General features: G+C 42.1%; 1 protein-coding gene across 1 annotated transcript in view; it reads left to right on the top strand.

Annotated features, from left to right (window-relative positions):
* rlig1 (RNA 5'-phosphate and 3'-OH ligase 1) overlaps positions 1 to 16,319 on the top strand; it is a 47,035-nt gene that overhangs the window by 26,834 nt on the left and 3,882 nt on the right. The window contains exon 5 of the mRNA XM_084335332.1: positions 5,313 to 5,510. Coding sequence (XP_084191458.1) covers positions 5,313 to 5,510 — 198 coding nt within the window. The remainder of the gene's footprint in view (positions 1 to 5,312; positions 5,511 to 16,319) is intronic.

Genomic DNA, 16,319 nt, shown 5'->3' with positions numbered 1-16,319 from the left:
ATCTGCTAACATCTGAGCTGAGGTTTCTGTTTATATCAATAAACAACGCTTTTCCTCATAAGGTATTACGCTGTGTCGAAGTGTCGAATTCTTACGGAGGTGGAGAATTATTATGGTTTGCGGATCGTACTAACTGGGAGAGATAAGGATTATATTCAGCCAGTATCTGAGACGTCAGGACCATTAAAATTACACAACGCAGAGGAATTGGATGGAGAGAGGATAACACGAGAAGACGTGATACTGGCCAGATTGATCAGGATCTAACAGCCGGATTTGCAAGAGATAAGAACAACGGAAAAAGACTTTCAATAATGGGACGACAGTGGACAACAGTCATCGGGTGTGGGAGAATCATGATCGAGCAAGGCCGGCCAGCCCTGGGAGAGAGCGGCGAGTCGAGCGGTCAGGAGGCGAACCAGCGCTGTAGGAGAAACAGCGCTCCGGAGAAAGATGTGAGTTCATTGTGCACACACGGTTGTTTTGATCTTTTAAGCCAAATAAAAACGAACAGATAGTGCATCCGTAAATAAGTAGCGACAGAGAATGCCAGCTGTAATAGTGTGTTTTGGGACAGAGCAGAGCGGCACAGTTTTGTTTTGAAAATCGAAGGTGTTATCTGAAAGGGAACCAAAACAGTCATAGATGACGAAAGAAAGCAAAATAGGGCAGAAGGAGCCATAATGAGAGAGATGAGGAGAGGGGGGAATGCTGAACCAGACTGAAATTTGTTATGGCGGGATTGTTATGACAAGACTGTCGCCTGAGACGGCCCACCTTAAACTGGTCGCTGTGGTCTCAAGACGGCCGGAATTTGTCGTAGCGGGAAGAAAGTCGATCGGGTGTTTACCTTAAACTGTGTATTATGTCCGATAAGCAAGAGTTTAGTCCGGGAGAAGCGTCCCCTGATATGGAGGAAAACAGCAGTGTTTTTAGGCCTTGGAAGGAAGGGCAGCAGCCGTTTGTTTGAGAGAGTAGCCATTTGCACCGAGACAAGATGGCCGCAAAGGGCCACGAGGAGGAGTAGACAAGATGACCGTGAGCCACGAGGAGATAACAACAGATAAGAACCAGGAAGTGACACGTCAACTAAAACACCATAGAGGAGGAGTAGGTCGCCACCTAGTGGTGGAGGGGGGTAGTGCTGGGGAGTTTTCATTACCCATAGGGGAATATTTAGAAGATAGGTCGGTACTACCATCTAGTGGCGGATTGGGGAAGTGATTCAAGTTAGAGAATCTATTGCAGCACAGAGAGTGGATCTATTATAATAATAATATTGATATACAGGTTAATTAAATAGAGTTTAATTATATAATGGGTTAAATGAGAATTGCACAGAGAGATGCAGTGCAGTTAATTAAGTTTAATTATGAAATAAGAGGGAGTTTGAATTCCAGTGGGGCCTTCTCACACCTGATAGATAGGCAGGGTCTTCAGAAGACACGTCACCAGAAGAACTGGCGCGCGCTGGGGGTCAACCTGGGATGAACAGATAGGGCGACGGAAGTGGGAATCGGTTAGCTGCGGGTGTCACGCCGGAAGACAACAAACAGGGAACAGCCCTGTAGGACAGATATGGGTGTGGAGAAGGTGGTAGACTAATAGCAAAACAAGGGAAGTCGAATGTACAGACGACTGCTGGTGTTGTGTTTCTGCTTTCAGCGGGGGGAGACACCGACAGCGGTGGAGACGACCAGGAGACAAGACTGGATGAGGAGGAAGCAGCAGGGGCCAGGCACCGCAGCCTGGTACACAGATCATCCACGACGAGAGAGGGGAGACGGCGGCGGTGGAGGAGCAGATGTGGAGAGGACAGCCAGAGACACTGAGCAGTAGCAGACCAGGGGAGACATTTTTGCCTAGGGGACCGCGCCCTGGAAGGGGGACCAGCTCAGGAAAGGAGCCGTCACTGAAAGGGGCCCTTGCCCTAGGAGACGGGACCGGCCCAAGATGGGAGGTGTACTGTAAGAGGGAAGGGAGCGCTCTGATTTGGATGTGGGGTGTACCTAATAGGGGGGCCGAAGGGTTTAGGTGTGTTGTCTGAAAAGTTGCAATCTGTGTTTTTCTCTGTCTCTCTCTCTCTCTCTCCTCCCTGACCGTTGTTTATCCTTTCTGGTTTAGGTGTGATGCGGGTAATGGAAAACAATAAGGCAAAACAGCAGACGGAGGGGCCCTCATTGTTATGAGTCTATTTTTGGGTATAATTAATTGAAAAACCAAGTAGTCTGTTGATTCTGAAGGTTGATTAAGAATCAAAGGGGGGAATGAGAGAAACAGGGTTTATTCAATGTATGTGATGTATAGATTGGGGGAGATGGTAGCATCTAAAGGTGCCAGGTCAGAGAGGTCGAAATGTGCTTGGCTTAGAAGACGGTGATAGAACGGTGGTTCAGAGCAAGCAGGGTGATTGGGAGCAGCACACTGCCAGCGAGAGAATGTTTTGAATTCCTTGTAAGAACACATTGATAAGAGCGGGTGTGGGCCCATAGAGCGAGGGAGGGGGGTGACATCCTTAATGAAAACAGTAGAAAACTGCATTTTGATGTGTGTAAAGGTTAAACGCGGTTGTCATGACAGCGCGTCGCCTGACAACCAGGAGAGGGGCGGGGGCTATCGTAGCTATGACGAAGATCCTATAAAGCTGACGGTGGTTCCGGGTAGGGCCAGACAAAAATCTGACTGAGACCAAAGAAACGAATCCCACAGGAGGGAAGAGACCAGGAGACTCTGTCCTCTCATAGAGAGGGACGGGGACGGGGACGAAGGATGCCACATCATCATTAGCTTCGGCTAACGCGAGGAGGGTTAGACTAAAGACCAGGCCTGACCACCAGTGGACTGAATAGCAAAAGGACAATAGACTGAACACACCAAAAGATCATTAGAATAGACTCTTCAAGGACAATACAATCTGTTAACATCTGAGCTGAGGTTTCTGTTTATATCAATAAACAACGCTTTTCCTCATAAGGTATTACGCTGTGTCGAAGTGTTGAATTCTTACGGAGGTGGAGAATTATTATGGTTTGCGGATCGTACTAACTGGGAGAGATAAGGATTATATTCAGCCAGTATCTGAGACGTCAGGACCATTAAAATTACACAACGCAGAGGAATTGGATGGAGAGAGGATAACACGAGAAGACGTGATACTGGCCAGATTGATCAGGATCTAACACTAGCTAACTTGACATTATAAATGACTCATGGGACTGCGGAAACATGGATGGCCTCCAGGGGTGTGTCGGCTCAATTGACCTATCTCAAACCCGCCCCCTTTACCTGATCCTCCAATGACAATTGTTGTGATTGGAGGATCAAGAAAAGAGAGCGAGGTTAGAAATAGGTCCATAAGGAAACCGGTGCGTCAGGTCACCACTTTTGTAGACCTCTTGGGTTGTCATTTTGACAAAAGAAAAAAACTGAATGTTGCAATTTCTCCCATATGCACTGGAGCTGCAATGCTAGGCTAGATTTGGCTAGCGATCTTTCCTTTTTATTTTTATTTTTCAACTACGGCTTCGAAATTCAAAATCCCCTGCCTTAGCAGAGAGGGAGAAATCGACATTAGAAGACCTTGTTCAAGGTAAAGAGCCTGTGTGAACCACAGTAATTTAATTACCCAATCGTTTTCCCTTGTTGTTATTTTGGCAGAATAATTATGACACACGCCAGAAGTCTGTTCACTCTGTGTTCACTAATGAACACAGTTAACTACACAGTCTTCTGGGCCCAGTAGTTCAAAACTTTTAATCCCTATCTGATCGGATCAGATTTAGATTTTGGGTAGTTCAAAACCAAAAAACAGGATTAGGATCACTTTGATATCCGATCAGATCAGAAAATCAAATCAAATTGAATCTGGATCAAATCTTCAGAACGGGTAGTTCAAACCGACAACACAGGATTGGGATCAGTTTGATCCCGAAAAACTGGATTATCTTGATCCCACCAGAGGGGTGGATTTCCAGTGGATTACTAGAGCAAAATGTACTATACAATAATCAATACAATTGATTTAAAAATGTTTAAATTTAAATAAGATTTGTTGTGGTGGCCTATTTTGTTTTCAACCAAATGTTGATGACATAAATGTTTATGCTCATAAAAGTATCACAACAAAGATTGTCAATCACAAATGTAATTTAGATTACAAAAAAAGATCTTCAACAAAAAAAGTCCATCTGTCGTCACCTTCAGCAAACTGAAACCTCACTTGGAATTCAGCTCCTCAAAGCATGCCTGGATGATCCAGCTGTCTTTGAATTAATGTTTTTTTGTTGTTACCCTAGTGAGTATTTTTTTTGATTACAATTCCATTATGATTTTGTGTTCTTTTATGTATTAAAAAATATAATTAGACATTATAGATGTCTCTGCAATGTGGTTTCTTCCTTGTATTATTTTTCATATCCATTAGATGGAGATTGGTATGATTAAAGCACTGATATTCAGGTTCTAGTCATCTTGAAAAGTCTGGATATGGATCAGGGTGATCCTATCCTGAATTGCTTTGAAATACCGGGACAAAATCTGTCAGAGTTGTCTGATCCTGGGGCGCCCTCGCGCACCTACGCGGCCGACCCGGGTTCGATCCCAGCTCCCGTCGTTATTTGTCGCATGTCCTCCCCACCTCTCCTCCCGTTCGCCCTCTCCTCTGTCTGTCCTGCGTGGCCAATAAAAGCTGTAAAAATGCAAAAAAAAAAAAAAAAAAGTTGTCTGATCCTGGATCACAAAAAATGGGATTTCAAAAGCTGATCGGGTCTGATTGAGATTAAAAGTTACTACTACTGGGCCCTGATGATACAGCCATCTTGGGTCTCATGTTTGACAACTCAGTTACAGCTGTATGCAAACACGAGATCCAGAACTTTGCACAGTGGCGTGACAAATACTTCCTCATCCTCGATGTTAAAAACGTATGTATATTATTTAGTTTTCTATGTATTTGTTTTATTCAGCAGAGACTGTATGTGTCCAAGACAACTCTTCTTGGGGACAATAAAGTCCATCTTCTTTATCATCAGAGCAGCATATATTTAGCATTTTTAGATTATATACGGTATATTAGATTATATATATATTGTAACTATATTTATTGTAGGGCAAATATAACTGAGTTAATTATATTGTTATATTGTTTACACTGCCTATTTTTATTCTATTTTTACTTCTCCACTGTACTATAATTCTATGACCTGTATCATGTCTTCTACTACCTGTACCTCCCCTCCCCATGATGCCTGAATTTCCCCAAGGGGATCAATAAAGGAATATCTTCTCTTCTCTTCCCTGCTGTCCATGTCCAGGCTGGGTTCCTGTTGAGCAGGACAACAAGCAGTACTGTTGGCATTCGTCCGTGGTGGACCGTGACGCCGGTGCGGCTCTGGTTCTGAGGCCCAGCGATGAGAACGAGGACCTGTTGGAAATCGCTATGGTTCCACTCGCCGATCTCCTGGAACAGACCCTGGAGCTCATCGGGACCAATGTCAACGGAAACCCATATGGTAAATGTGATCTGACTTCTTCCATGATGGGCCCATTCTTCATGGTCAGTAGTGAAGTTAGTAACATCGCCAACTGCAGCCTAATCCAAATATGTAGTCCATAATATGCTGGTGTCATTTAACACATTGGTCGCCAAAATCGCTTTCCAGTGCTATTGCCCGCCATGCGTTGACCGCCAACATCGCTGTACAGCGTTTTTGAGATCAATATTATATTTTTTCGCCATGGCATTAATAATTCATCCACCCAACCCCCGGTGCCCTAGCGGGACCCTAAATGGGACTGCAACGGCTCAATACCGCCGCCTGGTGGATGGTCGGATGAGTTACACACTCAAAAACCGGAAAGTGTCATCGGTGCGTCAAGGAAATTCCTCCGGCAGTCACATCTCGCTACGGGACTCCTGACAAACACTATAGTACATATGGATCGCTGCCATAACGCAATAATCGATATGATTTCGGCGTTTATTGCGCCATACAAACCGGAAATGGATCTAGGTGATCGGCGTAGAATAATTGGGATCTTTCTCCGCCAGTCTCATCGGCGCACGGTAAGGGGGCAGTAACGTTATTTTCAACCCGATTGTGCATTTCCTTGTTTGCAAACACATAAAGCCGTTACTGACGATCAAGGAATTATAAACTACCCCCACCCCCTTTCCTCCATGCATGATGAAGCATAAATTAAAGTATACCGATCATATACATTTGAATTTTTTTATATAGCGTGTATGGGAAAGAAACGCCAATCGATAATCTATATGCTTCAGGGCCTATAACTACTGTTTTTGGAATTACAGCAGAAAAGATTAAAAACATACTTATATTCTCAAAGGTATTAACACAACAATGTATGAATGAAAAAATATAACGTTCCCACATCCTGAACGATGGATAATGGATGTTGAATGGGCCATAGTAATGTCAATATAGCAATACAATTTAAAAAGTTATAGCGCTGCAAAGAAGGTAAACATCTCCATAGGCTTTCAACGGTGGCAGAGAGTGGTATAAGATGGGCACAACCCCCGGCGCCCAATGTGTTAATACAGGGCTCCTATTAACACATTAACTGCCACGCTTATATCCATCAATGTATGATCACTGCCACCAGTCTAAGCCTATGGAGATGTTTACCTTCTTTGCAGGGCTATAACTTTTTAAATTGTATTGCTAAATTGACATTACTATGGCCCATTCAACATTGATTATCTATCGTTCAGGATGTGGGAACGTTATACTTTTTCATTCATAGATTCATACGAAAATACCGTCTAGAATATAAATATGTTATTGTTTTCTGCAGTAATTCCTAGAACGTGATTTATAGGCATAAACGCATATATAGATTATCAACTGCCGTTTGTTGGCGATACACGCTATATAAAAAATTTCAACTGTACATGATCCTAAACGTTATGACTTATCATGCGCGTAAGAACGGGGGGGGGGGGGTCGTTTATAATTCCGTGATCAGTAAATGCTTTATGTAGTATGGGTGATATATTGGTCAGAGCAGTTTGCATGAATAATAATAAACAAACGCGCTGAAAATGACGTCAGCGTCCTCTTACCGTTAGCCGATGAGACTGGAGTAAAAAGATCCCACTTATTTGACGGCGATCGACCCGATCCATTTCCGGTTTGTATAATAATAAACGCCCAAATCATCTCGATTATTGAGTTATGGCAGCGATCCATATTGTAAGATCCTGATCAAACTGGCCAGTATCACGTCTTCGTCTGTTTGGCCCTCCATCCAATTCCTCTGCGTTGTGTCATTTTAATGGTCCTGACGTCTCAGATACTGGCTGATAAGATCCTTATCTCCCCCGTTAGTGCAATCCATAAACCATAATAATTCTCCACCTCCGTAAGAATTCGACACTCCGACAACGTGAAAAACCTTATGAGGAAAAGCGTTGTTTTATTGCTATAAACAGAACCTCATAATCATGTTATCAGATGTTATCAAATTGTATCGTCCTTGAAGAGTCTATTCTAATGATCTTTCGGTGTGTTCGTCTATCGTCCTTTTGTTATTCAGTCCAATAGTGGTCAGGCCTGTTCGTTAGCCAAGACCATCCTCGTGGTAGCCGAAGCTAACGCTGATGTGGCATTCTCCCCCCCCCCCCCCCCCCCCCCCCCCTCTCAATGAGAGGAGAGAGTGTCCTCTGTGTGATCTCAGTCCTACTCGCTCTTGGTCAGATTCTAGTCTGAGTCAGATTCTAGTCCTACTCGCTCTTGGTCAGATTCTAGTCTGCCCTCCACCCGGAAACACCGTTCGACTTATAGATGTTCGTCGTCGCAACGACGGCCCCGCCTTCTGGTTGTCATGCGACGTGTTGTCATGTGCCGCGTTGTCATGACAACTGCTAAATAACCTTTCACACCATTAAACGTTTCATTCCCTGTTGCATTAAAGAGGTCACCCCTCTCCCTCGCTCTGGGCCCACAGTACACTCGCTCTTATCTGTGTTCTTCCAAGGAATGCAAAACAAAACACCCTCGCTGGCAGTGTATTCAATCCACTGGTCACCGTTTTATCACCGTCTTCCATGCACATTTCGATCTACCATTTTAGCTGTGGTCCCCCCCAATCTATACATCACATACATTGAAAAAGCACCCCAAATCCCTCATTCCCCCCTTTGATTCTTAATCAACCTTCAGAATCATAAGACTACTTGGTTTTTCAATTAATTATACACAAAAATAGACTCATAACAATTAGGGCCCCGCCGTCTGCTGTTTTCCTTTACCCGCATCACACCCAAACCAGAAAGGATAAACCACGGTCATGGAGGAGAGAGAGAGAGAGAGACAGAGAAAAACACAGATTGCAACTTTTCAAACGACACACCTAAACCCTTCGGCCCCCCTATTAGGTACCCCACGTCCAAATCAGAGCGCTCCCTTCCCTCTTACAGTACACCTCCCATCTTGGGCCGGTCCCGTCTTCTAGGGCAAGGGCCCCTTTCAGTGACGGCTCCTTTCCTGAGCTGGTCCCCCTCCCAGGGCGCGGTCCCCTAGGCAAAAATGTCTCCCCTGGTCTGCTACTGCTCAGTGTCTCTGGCTGTCCTCTCCACATCTGCTCCTCCACAGCCGCCGTCTCCTCCCTCTCGTCGTGGATCATCTGTGTACCAGGCTGCGGTGCCTGGCCCCTGCGGCTTCCTCCTCCTCCAGTCTGTCTCCTGGCCATCTCCATCGCTGTCGGTGTCATTCCCCCCTTGAAAGCAGAAACACAACACCGGCAGTCGTCTGTACATTCGACTTCCCTTGTTTTGCTATTAGTCTACCACCTTCTCCACACCTATTATCTATCTTACAGGGCGGTTCCCTATTTGTTGTCTTCCGGAGTGACACTTGCCGTTTCCGATACCCACTCCGCGCAACTCTTCATCCCAGTTTGACCCCCAGCGCGCGCCAGTTCTTCTGGTGACGTGTCTTCTGAAGACCCTGCCTATCTATTAGGTGTGAGAAGGCCCCACTGGAATTCAAACTCCCTCTTTAATTCCATAATTAACCCATTCAAATAACTGCACCATCTTTCTGTGCAATTCTTATTTAATCCATTGTATAATTAAACTCTATATCTAATATTATTATTATAATAATAATCCACTCTCTGTGCTCATTAGATTGACTATTGAATCACTCCCCCACTCCGCCACTAGATGGTAGTACAGGCCTATATCTAAATATTCCCCTATGGGTAATGAAAACTCCCCAGAACTACCCCCCCTCCGCCACTAGGTGGCGACCTACTCCTCCTCTATGGTGTTTTGTCACTTCCTGGTTCTTTATCTGTTATCTCCTCGTGGCTCACGGCCATCTTGTATCATCCTCCTCGTGGCCCCTTTTGCGGCCATCTCTCAAACAAACTAACGCTGCCCTCCTTCACCGGCCCGTTTGTTTTTCATTCCCCGTAGATAAAACCCATCTTGGTTTCTCAAAACACCATGGCTCTCTGCTCATATTATCACAGCTGGCTTCTCTGTCGCTACTTATTTACGGATGCACTATCTTCGTTCGTTTTTATTTGGCTTAAAAGATCAAAACAACCATGTGTGCACAGTGAACTCGCATCTTTCTCCGGAGCGCTGTTTTCTCCTACAGCGCTGGTCCGCCTCATGACCGCTCGACTCGACGCTCTCTCCCAGGGCTGGCCGGCCTTGCTTCGATCATGATTCTCCCACACATTGATGACTGTTGTCCACTGTCACCCCATTATTACTGTTCCCGTTGTTTTAATCTCTTGCAAATCCGGCTGTCATCGGCACCAACTGTAAGATCCTGATCAAACTGGCCGGTATCACGTCTTCGTCTGTTTGGCCCTCCATCCAATTCCTCTGCGTTGTGTCATTTTAATGGTCCTGACGTCTCAGATACTGGCTGATAAGATCCTTATCTCCCCCGTTAGTGCAATCCATAAACCATAATAATTCTCCACCTCTGTAAGAATTCGACACTCCGACAACGTGAAAAACCTTATGAGGAAAAGCGTTGTTTTATTGCTATAAACAGAACATCATAATCAGATGTTATCAGATTGTATCGTCCTTGAAGAGTCTATTCTAATGATCTTTCGGTGTGTTCGTCTATCGTCCTTTTGTTATTCAGTCCAATAGTGGTCAGGCCTGTTCGTTAGCCAAGACCATCCTCGTGGTAGCCGAAGCTAACGCTGATGTGGCATTCTCCCCCCCCCCCCCCCCCCCCCCCTCTCAATGAGAGGAGAGAGTGTCCTCTGTGTGATCTCAGTCCTACTCGCTCTTGGTCAGATTCTAGTCCTACTCGCTCTTGGTCAGATTCTAGTCTGCCCTCCACCCGGAAACACAGTTCGACTTATAGATGTTCGTCGTTGCAACGACGGCCCCGCCTTCTGGTTGTCATGCGACGTGTTGTCATGTGCCGCGTTGTCATGACAACTGCTAAATAACCTTTCACACCATTAAACGTTTCATTCCCTGTTGCATTAAAGAGGTCACCCCTCTCCCTCGCTCTGGGCCCACAGTACACTCGCTCTTATCTGTGTTCTTCCAAGGAATGCAAAACAAAACACCCTCGCTGGCAGTGTATTCAATCCACTGGTCACCGTTCTATCACCGTCTTCCATGCACATTTCGATCTACCATTTTAGCTGTGGTCCCCCCCAATCTATACATCACATACATTGAAAAAGCACCCCAAATCCCTCAATATTATACACAATGTGTGTCTACAGTCCCGCAACAATATGTGAGTGTCGGACGCATTTCCCCGGTGCACCGAGATCACAAGAGATCAATTTCCGGTTGCAACTCGCCGATCATCCACCAGGCGGCAGTATTGAAGCGTTGCAGAGTTGTGCAGGCTCCCACTGCATCAGACCAGGCTCCGTGAGGGAATTATGAATAACATGTCGAAAAAATGAAATATGATCTCAATAACGTCGTACGCCGTGGAATGGCAGAATTTGCATGAACTTGAAACACGTCGGAAGCCGTTTCTGGCGGTGGATGTGTTAAGGTCTGGAAAGTATATACCCTGTATGATAGCATGTACAACAGTGCTGTATATACCCCATATTTACATCTTTATATTTACCGCATATATAGTATACACCCATATTTGCCTGAATATACCTGCATATAACCCCTCTATATAATTGCTTGTACCCTGCACATAACCCATAGCTCTGTATGATAGCATTTACAATAATGCTGTATATATCATATATATATATTTATTCTCACCGCATATATACCTATCCTCACCTGTCTGTACTTACCTGCACATAGTCCTTTACTATATTTATATCTGTACATATCCTACTCTTACTAGTTATGCTGCTGGCCAGTATGAATGAATGAATGAATTATTTTATTTCGAATGTTTACACATACAAATAAATAAACAAATAATTTTTCGAAAGATTTCACAAATAAACAAACGAAAAGGATAGGTTTGAAGCCGAAGGCTTATAGAGCAACCTACCCCTAATTCAAAAACAAATTCAAAAAAGTTAAAGTTTTCAAAATATATATATATATATATATATATATATATATATATATATATATATAAAATCAACGAAAACCTATCCAGAAAAGAACAAAAATTAATTAAAACAAACAAACAAACAAAAAAAATCAACAATCAACATAAACCGTTCCTGAAAAGAACATAAGCCAACATAGGAAAATCAAAACTTAATCTGCAATACCAGAGTTTCATGGTAGAGAAAAACAGATTGGAGGTTAAATTTGACTATAAGATTCTAGAACCCTGTTTTTAAACATCTTTTTAAACTTAAAAATACTCCTGCTGTTTTTTTATTTCATCCGGTATATTGTTCCAGAGTTAACACATTGACGACCGGCCCTCGCCATTATGTGGCTGGAGGACAACGCTTTGTAAACAAACCGATGTACTTTTGGATAGCTATATATATACTTTATAGCATTCTCATTGTCACTTGAGTGCATAAACCGTGCCTTCATAATGGCTTAAAGAAAATAAAAATCCGTCGGTTGGTTGTCATTTTATAGCGCCGTGAATATAAGCTTTATCGCAGTTTTCGTCTCGTATTTTTTCTGGAAAGCTATTTATAGGGCTAAAGGCTAGTCACGTTATATCGAACGGCATTTCTGTTGTATATATACGAATGAAATAAAACAAACTGCTTAGCATCCGGACTATTACAGAGCATCTATGGATGAAATGGGGGCGGCGGGGGACGCCTATTAGTATTATTGATTAGCAATACAGTGTGCGTTCAAGTAGCCACATTCACTGATCGATTGCTTGCGTTTTACAACAATGTCCAATCCGGCTGTAATTTGAGGCGAAGAGTGTCCTACCGTCAGCCCATGTGATCGCCGGCAGCATTTCCCCATTATTCATCGGCATCTGGTAGATCGATATGTCCATTGGCTGATCATAAATCCCATTATTCCAGGCTGAAATCTGCGCTTCGAACCGTGATCAACGGTGGAGGATGTTCGCTTGGGATCCAGGCTCATATGAAACGCCCATAGATGGTAAAAAAAATAAAAATTATCCACTCGCCCACAATGATATGTGGAGCGATGGCGCCCCTAAGAGGATCTGGCCGGTATTGCATGTCGCCGATTTCAAGGAGGCGGGTAAATCTGCAGAGTCGATCGGGGATCTTGATCTGTTTATTAATATGGAATAAAACAATAACAACTTGCCACGAGTTAACTCGTGGCTCTGGTCCTCAACGCATGGCACCGAAACCCGAGTTAATTCGTGGTTAGGCGGCAAAGTGTTAACTGACACAGACATACTTTTAAGTGTGGTTCGAGCTCTAGGCTGTTTCAAATTGAGTGTTCTTCTTAAATTATACGTCACCTCTCGTTCTTTAAACAAAATTTGTAAGTTACATGGCAGTTGATAACTTCTTGCTTTATAAACTATCTCTGCTGTTTTAAGGTCAACTAAGTCAAGGAACTTTAATGCCCTTAGTTAAAAAAACAGTGTGTTTAGGTTTAGGATGGAGATAACTAACATTGTTCACAACCCTTATTGCCTTTTTCTGTAAGATGATAATAGGATTCAGATTAGTTTTGTATGTGTTTCCCCAAGTTTCTATACAGTACGTTAGATATGGTAATAAAAGAGTACAATAAATTGTGTATAATGATCTCAAATTTAATATGTGTCTGGTTTTTCTTAAGATACGTGCTGTTTTTTTCTTTACATAATTAATATGAGTTTTCCAGCTGAGGTTTTGGTCTATCACGACACCCAAAAAAGTATATTAATTTACTCTTTCAAGATTAACATTATCTATGCATATCTCTACTTGAGTAGATTTTTTTTATTACCAAACAAAATAGATTTAGACTTATTTAGCCAACATTTCAGCTTCCCCAGTTCACCTGTAATATTTGTTAGCAACTGTTGAAGGTCTGCACCTGAACAAAATGTTTTAGTATCATCTCCAAAAATGACAAATTTAAGTGTATCAGAAACATCAATGATATCATTAATATACAATATAAATAATTTCGGTCCTAAAATGGATCCTTATGGTACCCCACGTGTTATCATTTTGCAGAATGATCTGGTCTCCCCCATCTGCACACATTGTTTCCTATTTTCTATGTAACTTTTTATCCAACTGAGCCCTACCCCTCTAATTCCATACTTTTCAAGTTTTCTGAGTAAAATATCATGGTCAATGGTATCGAAAGCTTTTTTCAGATCAATAAAAACTCCAACTGCATACTGTTTATCGATTTAATTTGTTAACTCTTCTGCTACCTGCATGAGAGCCATTGATGTGGATCTGTTAGTTCTGAATCCATACTGGCTATCAATCAATATCTCATTCTTATCAATAAAACTGTCCAGACGTGCAACAAAACGTTTTTCCAGAATTTTTGAAAATTGAGGAAGTAAAGAAACAGGCCTATAATTTGTTAATACATTTTTTTCTCCTGCTTTATGTATTGGAATTACTTTGGCTGTTTTCATTTCAGTTGGAAAGGTCCCCATCCTAAAAGATAGATTACATAATAATAATAATTTCTTTGATTTGTTTTTTTAATAAGAGTCATGTCTATCCCATTTACATCTGTAGATGTTTTATTCTTGATATTGTTTACAATATCAATTATTTCCATATTAGATACGTCATACAAAATATTGTGGATGGATTCCTATCAATGTATTGCTCTGGAGGCTTGATCTTCCTTGCAAGATCTGGGCCAACATTTACAAAAAAATTATTAAACTCCTCCACTACCTCATGCATGTTGGTTATTTCCATTCCATTTACAGAAAAATTATCAATATAGCCTGGTTTGTTATTTGATTTTCCAATTATTGTGTTTATATTTTCCATGTTCCTTTAATATCATTTTGATTCATTTCTAGTAAGTTATTATAATAATCATTCTTACGTTTTCTTATAGTCTGTTAATTAATTTTTATATATTTTATATTTGATTTATTTCTGTTTAGTTCTATGCTTGATGAAATCTCTATAAAGAGTATTCTTTTTACAGGCATTTGAAATTCCTTTTGTTATCCATGGTTTATCTGGCTTCCTTGTTCGTCGGCTAATTTGCTGCACAATAGGACAGAAACGATCATATAAAGTCATGAATGTATTCAGAAAGCAGCCATATGCTGAGTCCATCAGTTGCTTCAAACACCTCAACCCATTGCTGGAGTGCCCCTATTGAGTCCTCTGAAAGGTGCCTTTTATTACAAATTTTCTGAGATTCCCTCTTTGGCTGATTATTATCTTCTATTATTACAAAAACTGGTAAGTGATCTGTTATATCATTTGTCAGCAGTCCGCACACAATTCTATTATTTATAACATTAGTGAAAATGTTGCCGGCTACGTGGCGCAGTGGGCAAGGCGCTCGCAACGAATGCTGGAGACTAGGCTCGAACAGGATGCCTCCTGTTCGAGCCCCGCTCTCCACATTGCTTTCAGTTTAGCTGGTCGTCCACAGTAATACACATTGGCCGTATTACGGGGAGGGAAACAGAAGGGTGGGGATCGGGCGTTGTGGACAGCGACTCCTACAGGTCGGTTGGTGCGCCTGCGCAGTAGAATCAAGAAGCGACAGGGGCGGGGCCCCTCCAAAGCCCAGACCCCCGACGCTGAAAGATCGAGCCGCGCAGGTGAAAAGATGCGACGGCTGTTACCTCGAGTATCGGAGGGGACTCGTGCTATGTATGACTTAGTCCACATTGCAGCCGGCTTGTGGGAGGCAAGAAACAATGTTCGAAGACAGGGGAGGGTTGAATTGGACGATATGAAAATTGGGATGAGAGAAAAATAGAAAATGGGAGAAAAAGTGGATAAAAAAAAACATTAGTGAAAATGTTATCGATCAAAGTAGCAGAATGAGAGGTTATTCTGCTAGGCTTATTAATTATCGGGAAGAGGCCTAGGATATGCATGGTTGATGTAAAATCATCTATATTTGTTTTTTTGTCTGGGTTTAAAAGATTGATATTAAAGTCGCCACAAATGAATGTAACCTTTTGCTCTGTTAGTAAGTAGCTCTTCCATCTTTTCTCTGAAATTCTCAATGCTTGAACTAGGCGCTCTATAAACACAGCTAACCAAGATGTTGTTCTGCTTTTCCCTTTCAATCTCCACTGTAATGTACTCACAGAGGTCTTCAATAGCAGCACTTGTGTGATCAATAACCTTATACTTTAGTTTTTTATCAATGAATAAAGCAGTCCTGCCTCCCCCTTTGTGGATTCTGTTTATACATCTAAAATCATACCCATCCAACTAAAAAAACTCTTCTTTCTCTTGGGCAATCCATGTCTCAGAAATTGCTACTAAACTAAACTGTGTAGAAAATTGGCTCAGATAGTCTTTGATGTGTGAAACATTTTTGTACATACTCCTGCTGTTAAAGTGTATGGTTGATATACCTACCAGTAGTAGTCATACTGTCTTTATTTATTATAATACAACTCTGTACATACAACTGATTAGCACTATTACTCAGTAGTACTAATCTATATATTTTATACCCACTTTAATCAAGTTTCAAGTTCAAGTTTCTTTAATAGTTGTCATACAGAAGTACAGAATACTTTTATACAAAATGCTTCTTACTGTTACGCTCCAGAGACTGTGCAAGACAAGATAAGTATGAAATAAAATAACATAGTATAGCATGTAAATTAGAAGTAAAAAAAATGAGGTCACAGTGTTCAGTATAGACATATGTACAATGTTCGATGCAGAGTAGACGTAACTGAGTTACCATATAATATACAATACTGTGTAGTGTACTAATATACAATACTATATAG

The sequence above is a fragment of the Notolepis coatsorum genome (assembly GCF_963971535.1).
Source record: "Notolepis coatsorum genome assembly, chromosome: 18".
NCBI classification, from domain to species: domain Eukaryota; kingdom Metazoa; phylum Chordata; class Actinopteri; order Aulopiformes; family Paralepididae; genus Notolepis; species Notolepis coatsorum.
This window is presented reverse-complemented; position numbering and strand designations above follow the sequence as displayed.